Source organism: Bombina bombina, chromosome 1, assembly GCF_027579735.1.
Source record: "Bombina bombina isolate aBomBom1 chromosome 1, aBomBom1.pri, whole genome shotgun sequence".
In the NCBI taxonomy this organism is placed as follows: Eukaryota; Metazoa; Chordata; class Amphibia; order Anura; family Bombinatoridae; genus Bombina; species Bombina bombina.
The window spans coordinates 831,896,275-831,910,136 of record NC_069499.1 but is presented as its reverse complement, the minus strand read 5'-3'; the positions used below and the strand labels follow the sequence as shown (position 1 = coordinate 831,910,136).

Sequence of the window (13,862 nt, the reverse complement as noted above, 5' to 3'; positions counted from 1 at the left end):
TATGTAAAACAGTACATCAGCGGGAAGAATATATATACTTATAATGTAACGTGAAGCCAGTCCTTGTGATGCTGCAGGTTTTAGAGTTAGCTTACGTTAACTCCTTCTGGGATGGATATAATTCGGACATGTTGGCTCTGAGTCAATAATTTTCTTTTCAGCTACCTGAATTTTCCTTGTTTTTTTTAGTTCTTTTACTTTTTATCGCAGTGTGTACGTTAAATTTTTCAAAGCCTTTCCTAACACAGCTATGTTATTGATTAGATGGATATAATTCTGATTGATTTGCATATAAAATTAGTAATATATATATGGTCAATAAATATTATTCTGGCTCAAATACTAATTAACAATCAATACTAATGTCTATATTTAAAACAAAAATATTGGTACCATTTTCAAATTCTCAGGTACTGATAAGATTCAGCTCCTATTAAGAAAAAATAGCGTACTTTATTTTAGCTAAGAGAATAAATACATACATTTGTATTGTTTTTATTTGTTTGTTTTTACCTAGAGTTCTCTAACCGGGCAGTAGGGGTTGGAGTAAATTGTGATAGGCACTGCATACAGTGAAATTGTTACAGCCATTAAAATTAAAGTTTCAGGATTCAGATAAATCATGCAATTAATTTTTTTTTCCAATATAGTTCCATTATCAAAATGTGCACATTATTTTTATATGCACGATTTCTGAGGCTCCAGCTCCTACTGAGCATTCGCAAATGTGCACTTTATATATGCATATGCATTTTGTGATTGGCTGATGTCTATCACATGATACAGGATGGGGGAAAATTGTATTAACTTTGAAATTTGCCAGAAAATATTCTAATGCTCATTTTGAATTCAAAGTGCTATGACATTGTCTTTTTGTGGTGTATTTGTCAGTTATTCAAATCTACTTTATTTAGTGCTGCAAGTTGTGGTTACTTGTGCACAACTTAGTTTATTATTTAGTAACTCAGGTTTATTGGGGTTGGTGTCATAACTCTTTAACAGTCTGGTTACTGTGACTAACTGAAGTGAGACGCTAAATTGAACTGGTATGAAAAAATGGCCATCGATTTTTTTAGATTGGCACCATTTTTATGACAGGATTGAGATCTGGCCACTTGTCTGTACAAAACATAAAAATAGTGCTAACTAAATAATGCAAAGCTGTAAAAAAAAAATCTGTTTTGTCAAAAGGGTGGAAATTAAAAAGGAAGAAAATGAAAATCCAAAGAGTGATGCCCTCCCCAAATCTTTGGCTGCCTATCTTTATGAAGATGCAAACAGGTACATTTACTGGCACATAATATCTTCACCTCTCATAATTCTATAAGTAGAACCGCAATTTCTGAAGAGATACAATGACTTGTAACTGTGTCCCCATTTGTCCATCAGGATTCTCATAGAAAATATGTTATGTCAGTTTTGTATATTTCTAAGTTATTCCAGTCCTTTACTGATGTAAAATAGTAAACAATATAACCAAAAAATCTAAATAAAGAGACAGTAAAGTCAAAATTAAACTTTCATAATTCGAATAGAGCATGCGATTTTAAACAACTTTCAAATTTACATCTGTTATCAAATTTACTTAGGCCTAGATTTGGAGTTGAAAACCAGCGTTAGAGGCTCCTAACGCTGGTTTTAGGCTACCGCTGGTATTTGGAGTCAGTGATTAAAGGGTCTAACGCTCACTTTTCAGCCGCGACTTTTCCATACCGCAGATCCCCTTACGTCAATTGCGTATCCTATCTTTTCAATGGGATCTTTCTAACGCTGGTATTTAGAGTCGTTTCTGAAGTGAGTGTTAGAGTTCTAACGACAAAACTCCAGCCGCCGGAAAATAGCAGGAGTTAAGAGCTTTCTGGGCTAACGCCGGTTCATAAAGCTCTTAACTACTGTACCCTAAAGTACACTAACACCCATAAACTACCTATGTACCCCTAAACCGAGGTCCCCCCACATCGCCGCCACTCGATTTAAATTTTTTAACCCCTAATCTGCCGACCGCCACCTACGTTATACTTATGTACCCCTAATCTGCTGCCCCTAACCCCGCCGACCCCTGTATTACATTTATTAACCCCTAACCTGCCCCCCACAACGTCGCCGCCAGCTACTTACAATAATTAACCCCTAATCTCCCGACCGCAAAGCGCCGCCACCTACGTTATCCTTATGTACCCCTAATCTGCTGCCCGTAACACCGCCGACCCCTATATTATATTTATTAACCCCTAATCTGCCCCCCTCAACGTCGCCGACACCTGCCTACACTTATTAACCCCTAATCTGCCGAGCGGACCTGAGCGCTACTATAATAAAGTTATTAACCCCTAATCCGCCTCACTAACCCTATCATAAATAGTATTAACCCCTAATCTGCCCTCCCTAACATCGCCGACACCTACCTTCAATTATTAACCCCTAATCTGACGACCGGAGCTCATCGCTACTATAATAAATGGATTAACCCCTAAAGCTAAGTCTAACCCTAACACTAACACCCCCCTAACTTAAATATAATTTACATCTAACGAAATTAATTAACTCTTATTAAATAACTTATTCCTATTTAAAGCTAAATACTTACCTGTAAAATAAATCCTAATATAGCTACAATATAAATTATAATTATATTATAGCTATTTTAGGATTAATATTTATTTTACAGGCAACTTTGTAATTATTTTAACCAGGTACAATAGCTATTTAATAGTTACCTAGTTAAAATAATAACAAATTTACCTGTAAAATAAATGCTAACCTAAGATATAATTAAACCTAACACTACCCTATCAATAAATTAATTAAATAAACTACCTACAATTACTTACAATTAACCTAACACTACACTATCAATAAATTAATTAAACACAATTCCTACAAATAAATACAATTAAATAAACTAGCTAAAGTACAAAAAATAAAAAAGAACTAAGTTACAAAAAATAAAAAAATATTTACAAACATCAGAAAATTATTACAACAATTTTAAACTAATTACACCTACTCTAAGCCCCCTAATAAAATAACAAAGACCCCCAAAATAAAAAATTCCCTACCCTATTCTAAATTAAAAAAGTTAAAAGCTCTTTTACCTTACCAGCCCTGAACAGGGCCCTTTGCGGGGCATGCCCCAAGAATTTCAGCTCTTTTGCCTGTAAAAAAAACACATACAATACCCCCCCCCAACATTACAACCCACCACCCACATACCCCTAATCTAACCCAAACCCCCCTTAAATAAACCTAACACTAAGCCCCTGAAGATCTTCCTACCTTGTCTTCACCATCCAGGTATCACCGATCCGTCCTGGCTCCAACATCTTCATCCAACCCAAGCGGGGGTTGGCGATCCATCATCCGGTGGCTGAAGAGGTCCAGAAGAGGCTCCAAAGTCTTCCTCCTATCCGGCAAGAAGAGGACATCCGGACCGGCAAACATCTTCTCCAAGCGGCATCTTCGATCTTCTTGCATCCGGTGCGGAGCGGGTCCATCTTGAAGCAGGCGACGCGGATCCATCCTCTTCTTCCGTTGTCTCCCGACGAATGACGGTTCCTTTAAGGGACGTCATCCAAGATGGCGTCCCTTGAATTCCGATTGGCTGATAGGATTCTATCAGCCAATCGGAATTAAGGTAGGAATATTCTGATTGGCTGATGGAATCAGCCAATCAGAATCAAGTTCAATCCTATTGGCTGATCCAATCAGCCAATCAGATTGAGCTCGCATTCTATTGGCTGATCGGAACAGCCAATAGAATGCGAGCTCAATCTGATTGGCTGATTGGATCAGCCAATCGGATTGAACTTGATTCTGATTGGCTGATTCCATCAGCCAATCAGAATATTCCTACCTTAATTCCGATTGGCTGATAGAATCCTATCAGCCAATCGGAATTCAAGGGACGCCATCTTGGATGACGTCCCTTAAAGGAACCGTCATTCGTCGGGAGACAACGGAAGAAGAGGATGGATCCGCGTCGCCTGCTTCAAGATGGACCCGCTCCGCACCGGATGCAAGAAGATCGAAGATGCCGCTTGGAGAAGATGTTTGCCGGTCCGGATGTCCTCTTCTTGCCGGATAGGAGGAAGACTTTGGAGCCTCTTCTGGACCTCTTCAGCCACCGGATGATGGATCGCCAACCCCCGCTTGGGTTGGATGAAGATGTTGGAGCCAGGACGGATCGGTGATACCCGGTGTGGTGAAGACAAGGTAGGAAGATCTTCAGGGGCTTAGTGTTAGGTTTATTTAAGGGGGGTTTGGGTTAGATTAGGGGTATGTGGGTGGTGGGTTGTAATGTTGGGGGGGGGTATTGTATGTGTTTTTTTTACAGGCAAAAGAGCTGAAATTCTTGGGGCATGCCCCGTAAAAGGGCCCTGTTCAGGGCTGGTAAGGTAAAAGAGCTTTTACCTTTTTTAATTTAGAATAGGGTAGGGAATTTTTTATTTTGGGGGTCTTTGTTATTTTATTAGGGGGCTTAGAGTAGGTGTAATTAGTTTAAAATTGTTGTAATAATTTTCTGATGTTTGTAAATATTTTTTTATTTTTTGTAACTTAGTTCTTTTTTATTTTTTGTACTTTAGCTAGTTTATTTAATTGTATTTATTTGTAGGAATTGTGTTTAATTAATTTATTGATAGTGTAGTGTTAGGTTAATTGTAGGTAATTGTAGGTAGTTTATTTAATTAATTTATTGATAGGGTAGTGTTAGGTTTAATTATATCTTAGGTTAGGATTTATTTTACAGGTAAATTTGTTATTATTTTAACTAGGTAACTATTAAATAGTTATTGTACCTGGTTAAAATAATTACAAAGTTGCCTGTAAAATAAATATTAATCCTAAAATAGCTATAATATAATTATAATTTATATTGTAGCTATATTAGGATTTATTTTACAGGTAAGTATTTAGCTTTAAATAGGAATAAGTTATTTAATAAGAGTTAATTAATTTCGTTAGATGTAAATTATATTTAAGTTAGGGGGGTGTTAGTGTTAGGGTTAGACTTAGCTTTAGGGGTTAATCCATTTATTATAGTAGCGATGAGCTCCGGTCGTCAGATTAGGGGTTAATAATTGAAGTTAGGTGTCGGCGATGTTAGGGAGGGCAGATTAGGGGTTAATACTATTTATGATAGGGTTAGTGAGGCGGGTTAGGGGTTATTAACTTTATTATAGTAGCGGTGCGGTCCGCTCGGCAGATTAGGGGTTAATAAGTGTAGGCAGGTGTCGGCGACGTTGTGGGGGGCAGATTAGGGGTTAATAAATATAATATAGGGGTCGGCGATGTTAGGGCAGCAGATTAGGGGTACATAGGGATAACGTAGGTTGCGGCGGTTTACGGAGCGGCAGATTAGGGGTTAATAAGTGTAGGCAGGTGGAGGCGACATTGTGGGGGGCAGATTAGGGGTTAATAAATATAATATAGGGGTCGGCGATGTTAGGGCAGCAGATTAGGGGTACATAGGGATAACGTAGGTTGCGGCGGTTTACGGAGCGGCAGATTAGGGGTTAAAAAAATATGCAGGGGTCAGCGATAGCGGGAGCGGCAGATTAGGGGTTAATAAGTGTAAGGTTAGGGGTGTTTAGACTCGGGGTACATGTTAGAGTGTTAGGTGCAGACGTAGGAAGTGTTTCCCCATAGGAAACAATGGGGCTGCGTTAGGAGCTGAACGCTGCTTTTTTGCAGGTGTTAGGTTTTTTTTCAGCTCAAACAGCCCCATTGTTTCCTATGGGGATATCGTGCACGAGCACGTTTTTGAGGCTGGCCGCGTCCGTAAGCACCGCTGGTATCGAGAGTTGCATTTGCGGTAAAAATGCTCTACGCTCCTTTTTTGGAGCCTAACGCAGCATTTGTTTGAACTTTCGATACCAGAGTTAAATTTATGGTGCGGCCAGAAAAAAGCCCTCGGAGCGTTAACAGCCCATCTACCGCCAAACTCCAAATCTAGGCCTAAGTTTGCTACTTACCTTATGTTGAAGATAGACTCGGGAGCAGCAATGCACTTCTAGGAGCTAGGTGAAAACATTGGGTGACCCAATCACAAGAGCTATATATGTGTAGCTACAAGCTATCTCATAGAAGTGCATTGCAGCTCCTGAGCCTACCTCGGTATGCTCTTCAACAAGAATACAAAGATAACAGAAGTAATTTGGAAATTTGTTTAAAATGTCATGATCTATCTGCATCATGAAAGTTTAATTTTGGCTTTACATTTAAATACAAAAAACAAGAAAGAAGAAAACAAGAATAAGAAACAAGCTTATAGAAGGTTATAGAAGCTTCTAGTGAGTAGTAATTCAAGTTTCATGGTTTTACATTTTAAGTGTAATTTGAGCAATATTTTTTAACTTTTTTTTTTTTAACCAACAAAAATGAGAGTGTGTATTGATACTGAAATAATCTGTGCAATAATTTTAAGATGGAGAGGGACAGGCTGAGAAGCAATTAGCAGGCTTTCCTCTTTACAGACGGTGGTAGATTTATGGAATATACAGTAGAAGTGAGGTGTTTTATATCAAAGTGACATAAAACTAATTCTTTCTTACATGATCCAGACATATAGACATATACGTATAGAATTTTAAACAGCTTTCCAATTTACTTATTTTATTATATTTGCTTGATTCTCTTGATAGCCTTGATAGTGCATGGCTGCTCACGAGCCTACCTAGATATGCTTTTCAACAAAGGATACAACGAGAACAAAGCAAAATAGATAATAAAAATACATTGGAAAGTTGTTTAAAATTGCAATCTAAGTCACAAAAAAGTGGAAGTGTGTGTTATCAATGACTCCCATTGTAATCCATAAGAATTCCTGTGTGGCTTAGGATTTATTGTTTTTATTTTTTGTTGTTGGTTTCTTTTTTTGTTGCTTCTTTTTCGATCTTTATAAACAATTAAAAGATCCTTTTGAAATATTAAAATTTTTAATTTAGTATAAGAAATAACAAAAAGGTCTAATTAAACAAAACTATAAAAAACAAAAAAGGAATTATGTTCACATATGGGTTTTTGTAGACCTTTATGGAAGCCAAAAAGTGTGTTGTCAAAGTATAAGTAAAAAATACACAAAAGAAAAGTTTACCTTTAGCAATACATGTGCAAAACCCTTTATCCAAACGACTTAGGGCCTAAAAAAGTTTGGATTTTGGGATAGTTTGGATTTTGGGATAGTTTGGATTTTGGAATAGTTTGGATTGCATCCAGTGGCGTATTTAGGTTTGGTGCTGCCCTAGGCACTCAAAATTCTGCCGCCCCTCAAAATCTGCCACATAGGCACCGGCCTCGTTGGCCTATGCCTTAATACGCCCCTGATTGCATCTGTAGAATAGGAGCTTGGAGAGCGATGGGACCAGGTGTAAACAACAATATCTCATGTTTCATAACACAGCTTATACACACAATCTAAAGGTAGTTTTATATAAATGTTAATACTTGTTTATACAAAATATCATCAGAAAGACACTGCAGTACTGTAAACAGAAAGTTAAGATAAATAAATATATAATTTTAGAACAAAAACAAACAAACCAGAGATGCTGGCACAGAAGACTGTAATGTTTAATCATTTTATAAAATAAAATAAAAAATAAAAAATGATGGATTTCTGAATAATTCTGGATTTTGGGATTTGTATTATTAACTTTTTCTTAAACAAAAAAGTTACCATAGATAAAAAAAAAAAGCCATGCAAACAGCAATACTGTACTTTTGGAAAATAGGAAATGGGGATTCAGGTGGTCAAGTTTGTTAAACTTGAAAAGTAAAAAAAAAATCATTAAAAAAGCTGCTGGAAAGCTGTTGTCTCATGGATGGTAAATGCTGCAGTCACACACTGCCCCATGCAAGTACAGGTGTGTTACAAAAGATTGCTTTGTCAATGAATTGTATAATGGACTGGTTTGCAGCGGCTCTAGAGTTTGTGAGGCCAGGTACGAAGTATGATGCGAGGCCCTTTAATTTATATTAGCTGTTTTTAGCTTACCTTTAGATATGTACATACATGCTTCTGCTATTCACTTGCATTACATGTAAAACACTATCGGCTAGATTTAGAGTTTTGTCGGTAACGACCCGCGTAGCTAACGCTGGCTTTTTTCTGGCCGCACCTTTAAAATAACTCTGGTATTGAGAGTCCACAGAATGGCTGCGTTAGGCTCCAAAAAAGGAGCGTAGAGCATATTTAACGCCACTGCAACTCTCGATACCAGAGCTGCTTACGGAAGCGGCCAGCTTCAAAAACGTGCTCGTGCACGATTCCCCCATAGAAAACAAAGGGGCTGTTTGAGCTGAAAAAAAACCTAACACCTGCAAAAAAGCCGCGTTCAGCTCCTAATGCAGCCCCATTGTTTGCTATGGGGAAACACTTCCTACGTCTAAACCTAACACTCTAACATGTACCCCGAGTCTAAACACCCCTAACCTTACACTTATTAACCCCTAATATGCCGCCCCCGCTATCGCTGACCCCTGCATATTATTATTAACCCCTAATCTGCCGCTCCATAAACCGCCGCTACTTACATTATCCCTATGTACCCCTAATCTGCTGCCCTAACATCGCCGACCCCTATATTATATTTATTAACCCCTAATCTGCCCCCCACAACGTCACCTCCACCTGCCTACACTTATTAACCCCTAATCTGCCGAGCGGACCGCACCGCTATTATAATAAAGTTATTAACCCCTAATCAGCCTCACTAAACCTATAATAAATAGTATTAACCCCTAATCTGCCCTCCCTAACATCGCCGACACCTAACTTCAAACATTAACCCCTAATCTGCCGACTGGAGCTCACCGCTATTCTAATAAATTTATTAACCCCTAAAGCTAAGTCTAACGATAACACTAACACCCCCCTAAGTTAAATATAATTTAAATCTAACGAAATTAATTAATTCTTATTAAATAAATTATTCCTATTTAAAGCTAAATACTTACCTGTAAAATAAATCCTAATATAGCTACAATATAAATTATAATTATATTATAGCTATTTTAGGATTTATATTTATTTTACAGGTAACTTTGTATTTATTTTAACCAGGTACAATAGCTATTAAATAGTTAAGAACTATTTAATAGCTAAAATAGTTAAAATAATTTCAAAATTACCTGTAAAATAAATCCTAACCTAAGTTACAATTAAACCTAACACTACACTATCAATAAATTAATTAAATAAAATACCTACAATTATCTACAATTAAACCTAACACTACACTATCAATAAATTAATTAAATACAATACCTACAAATAACTACAATGAAATAAACTAACTAAAGTACAAAAAATAAAAAAGAACTAAGTTACAAAAAATAAAAAAATATTTACAAACATAAGAAAAATATTACAACAATTTTAAACTAATTACACCTACTCTAAGCCCCCTAATAAAATAACAAAGCCCCCCAAAATAAAAAATGCCCTAACCTATTCTAAATTACAAAAGTTCAAAGCTCTTTTACCTTACCAGCCCTGAACAGGGCCCTTTGCGGGGCATGCCCCAAGAAATTCAGCTCTTTTTCCTGTAAAAAAACACATACAATACCCCCCCCCCAACATTACAACCCACCACCCACATACCCCTAATCTAACCCAAACCCCCCTTAAATAAACCTAACACTAAGCCCCTGAAGATCTTCCTACCTTGTCTTCCCCTCACCGGGTATCACACCGATCAGTCCTGGCTCCGATATCTTCATCTAAGCCCAAGCGGGGGCTAGAAATCCATCATCCGACGGATGAAGAAGTCCAGAAGAGGCTCCAAAGTCTTCATCCTATTTGGGAAGAAGAGTAGATCCGGACAGGCAACCATCTTCTTCCAAACGGCATCTTCTATCTTCATCCGATGAGGACCGGCTCCATCTTGAAGACCTCCACCGCGGACCCATCTTCTTCCCGACGAATGACGGTTCCTTTAAGGGACGTCATCCAAGATGGCGTCCCTCGAATTCCGATTGGCTGATAGGATTCTATCAGCCAATCGGAATTAAGGTAGGAAAATTCTGATTGGCTGATGGAATCAGCCAATCAGAATCAAGTTCAATCCGATTGGCTGATTCAATCAGCCAATCAGATTGAGCTCGCATTCTATTGGCTGTTCCGCATTCTATTGGCTGTTCCGATATATTTAGCTTAGGGGGGTGTTAGTGTTAGGGTTAGACTTAGCTTTAGGGGTTAATACATTTATTAGAATAGCGGCGAGATTCGGTCGGCAGATTAGGGGTTAATAATTGAAGTTAGGTGTCGGCGATGTTAGGGAGGGCAGATTAGGGGTTAATAAATGTAATATAGGGGTCGGCGGTGTTAGGAGCAGCAGATTAGGGGTACATAGCTATAATGTAGGTGGCGGCTCTTTGCGGTCGGCAGATTAGGGGTTAATTATTGTAGGTAGGTGGCGGCGACGTTGTTGGGGGCAGGTTAGGGGTTAATAAATATAATATAGGGGTCGGCGATGTTAGGGCAGCAGATTAGGGGTACATAGCTATAATGTAGCTGGCGGCGGCGTGCGGACTAATAAATGAAGTTAGGTGTCGGCGATGTTAGGGAGGGCAGATTAGGGGTTAATAAATATAATATAGGGGTCGGCGGTGTTAGGGGCAGCAGATTAGGGGTACATAGCTATAATGTAGGTGGCGGCTCTTTGCGGTCGGCAGATTAGGGGTTAATTATTGTAGGTAGCTGGCGGCGACGTTGTTGGGGGCAGGTTAGGGGTTAATAAATATAATATAGGGGTCGGCGATGTTAGGGCAGCAGATTAGGGGTACATAGCTATAATGTAGCTGGCGGCGACGTGCGGACTAATAAATGAAGTTAGGTGTCGGCGATGTTAGGGAGGGCAGATTAGGGGTTAATAAATATAATATAGGGGTCGGCGGTGTTAGGGGCAGCAGATTAGGGGTACATAGCTATAATGTAGGTGGCGGCTCTTTGCGGTCGGCAGATTAGGGGTTAATTATTGTAGGTAGCTGGCGGCGACGTTGTGGGGGGCAGATTAGGGGTTGATAAATATAATATAGGGGTCGGCAGTGTTAGGGGCAGCAGATTAGGGGTACATAAGGATAACGTAGGTGGCGGTCGGCAGATTAGGGGTTAAAAAAATTAATCGAGTGTCGGCGATGTGGGGGGGCCTCGGTTTAGGGGTACATAGGTAGTTTATGGGTGTTAGTGTACTTTAGGGCACAGTAGTTAAGAGCTTTATGAACCGGCGTTAGCCCAGAAAGCTCTTAACTACTGACTTTTTTCTGCGGCTGGAGTTTTGTCGTTAGATTTCTAACGCTCACTTCAGACACGACTCTAAATACCGGAGTTAGAAAGATCCCATTGAAAAGATAGGATACGCAATTGATGTAAGGGGATCTGCGGTATGGAAAAGTCGCGGCTGAAAAGTGAGCGTTAGACCCTTTTTTGACTGACTCCAAATACCGGCGGTAGCCTAAAACCAGCGTTAGGAGCCTCTAACGCTGGTTTTCACGGCTACCGCCAAACTCCAAATCTAGGCCTATTTGTATACACTTATACACTTAAAAATAATATTAACTTATTCTTTTACCTAATAAGAGGTGAATCTTTTTCAGATGGCAGCAAGCTGAGGTAGGCAGAGATAGAGAGACATATTCACGCACAGAGGCAGAGCCACACTCTCATACACACACAATCATGTACACACACTCTCATATACACACTCATACACACATCTCATACACACATATTCTCATACACACAATCATGTACACACACTCTCATACACACACAATCATGTACACACACTCTCATATACATACTCATACACACATCTCATACACACATATTCTCATACACACAATCATGTATACACACTCTCATATACACACTCATACACACATACTCTGATACACACTCATATTCTCATACACACAATCATGTACACACACTCTCATACACACACAATCATGTACACACTCTCATACACACATACTCTCATACACACACAATCACGTACACACACAGTCACACACTCTCTTACATACACAAACACGTACACACACACTCACACACACTCTCATACACACACAATCACATACACACACACATACTTTCATTCACACACAATCATGTACACACACACACACTCATACACTCACGCACACTCTTGTACACACACACACATACACAGTGTTATATACACACACACCCTTAAACACACACACACACTGGCATGCACATACACTCTCATACACATACACACACATATGCATACACACCAGGGGCGTATTAAGGCATAGGCCAACAAGGCCGGTGCCTAGGATAGCAGATTTTTAAGGGGCAGCAGAATTTTGAGTCCCTAGGGCCACTCTACTGAACTCAGGGCCGGGTGGCTAAATCAACCAATTACTAATGACTTAAATGGCTGGCCGATGGGATTTTATGTGGGTGCGCATGAAGTGCTGACAGTGGAGGCGGAGCTCACTTGCGCAGCCTGGCCTGGACTGAGAGGGAATGCGGTATTCTTCCTGGCTCCACCGTGTGATTGAGACTCACACAGACTACACAGTGCAGTGTGCACTACACAGTGACCACTGTGAAACAGCACATGTCTTTCTCCCTTCAATACATCTTCATTAGGCATTAAAATACTTAAACGGATTAGTCACTAAACACTTGTACATTTACTGTTTGTCTATCTGTCATACATGCAAAGAATAAGTATTTATTGCTGAATCTATACAACTATGTGCCTTAAAACACAACTGAAAATATGTTGTATGCATTTAATACATTCAGAAACAATACAAGTATATACTTTATTATGATTGTATCATGTGACTTTATCCCCTAGGATACAATTCCTAAACCTATCATAACTACTGTTGTATTTTTTAAGTACTTTTAAAGGCCAGTTTGTATATTCATTACATATTTATCCAAGTATATATATATATATATATATATATATATATATATATATATATATATATATATATATATATAATATATATATATATATATATACATATACATATATATAGTGAACATCTACTTAAAAAGAATTTTTTTTTTTATTTTTTACACCCTTCCCAAAAATATTATGTCTAAAAAAAAGGCCTTAAACCTGGGGTGGGGGGCAGCAGAATTTTGAGTGCCTAGGGCAGCACAAAACCTAAATACGCCCCTGATACACACACAAACATACGTACATACATACATACATATTCAATTTAGTGATGCACCGAAATGGAAATTCTGGACCGAACCCGAAAATCCAGGATGCACTTGGCCGAAAACCGAAACCGATACCGAAAAATTTCTTTTTTTCAAATATTTTTTTTTTAGTTTTTTTTTTTTTGCATAATTAGACTATTTAATGAATGAATCTGAATTGAAAACCTTCAAGCCAATAAAAAAAAAGCCCACACTTTTATTGAAAGTAACACACTAAAATTGGTCAAAAATATCTTAAAACAATAATATGCTACACAATAATTTTACCAAGAAAAAAAAATGTAAAAAACAATAATGCCATTTTCGGGCAAAATGTTTCTGCGACCACAATTTTGGTGCATCCCTACTTAAAACAATATTAAATATCAATATACTGTATTATTCTTTATTTAGTTCTATGTAACAGAATCATATTTAACAGGTTTTTTTTTAACAATTATCCAAATAAAGTATAGTCCTAGAAAACTCATTATATGCATAACAGTAAGTGAAGTAATTAATTTAAACAGCAGCTCTAGGCTAGCATCAAATTTGAAACATGCTACACAATAATTTTACAGAAAATAACAGGCAAACAAACTAAAAACCGAACTAGCCAAAAATGCCATTTTCGGCCGAAACGTTTCTGCGGCCGAAATTTCGG

General features: G+C 38.2%; 1 protein-coding gene across 4 annotated transcripts in view; it reads left to right on the top strand.

Annotated features, from left to right (window-relative positions):
* ZNF185 (zinc finger protein 185 with LIM domain) overlaps window positions 1-13,862 on the top strand; it is a 334,258-nt gene that overhangs the window by 165,941 nt on the left and 154,455 nt on the right. For all 4 annotated transcript variants that reach the window (XM_053699442.1, XM_053699440.1, XM_053699441.1 and 1 more), the window contains exon 18: window positions 1,192-1,281. In XM_053699442.1, the coding sequence (XP_053555417.1) occupies window positions 1,192-1,281 (90 nt within the window). The remainder of the gene's footprint in view (window positions 1-1,191; window positions 1,282-13,862) is intronic.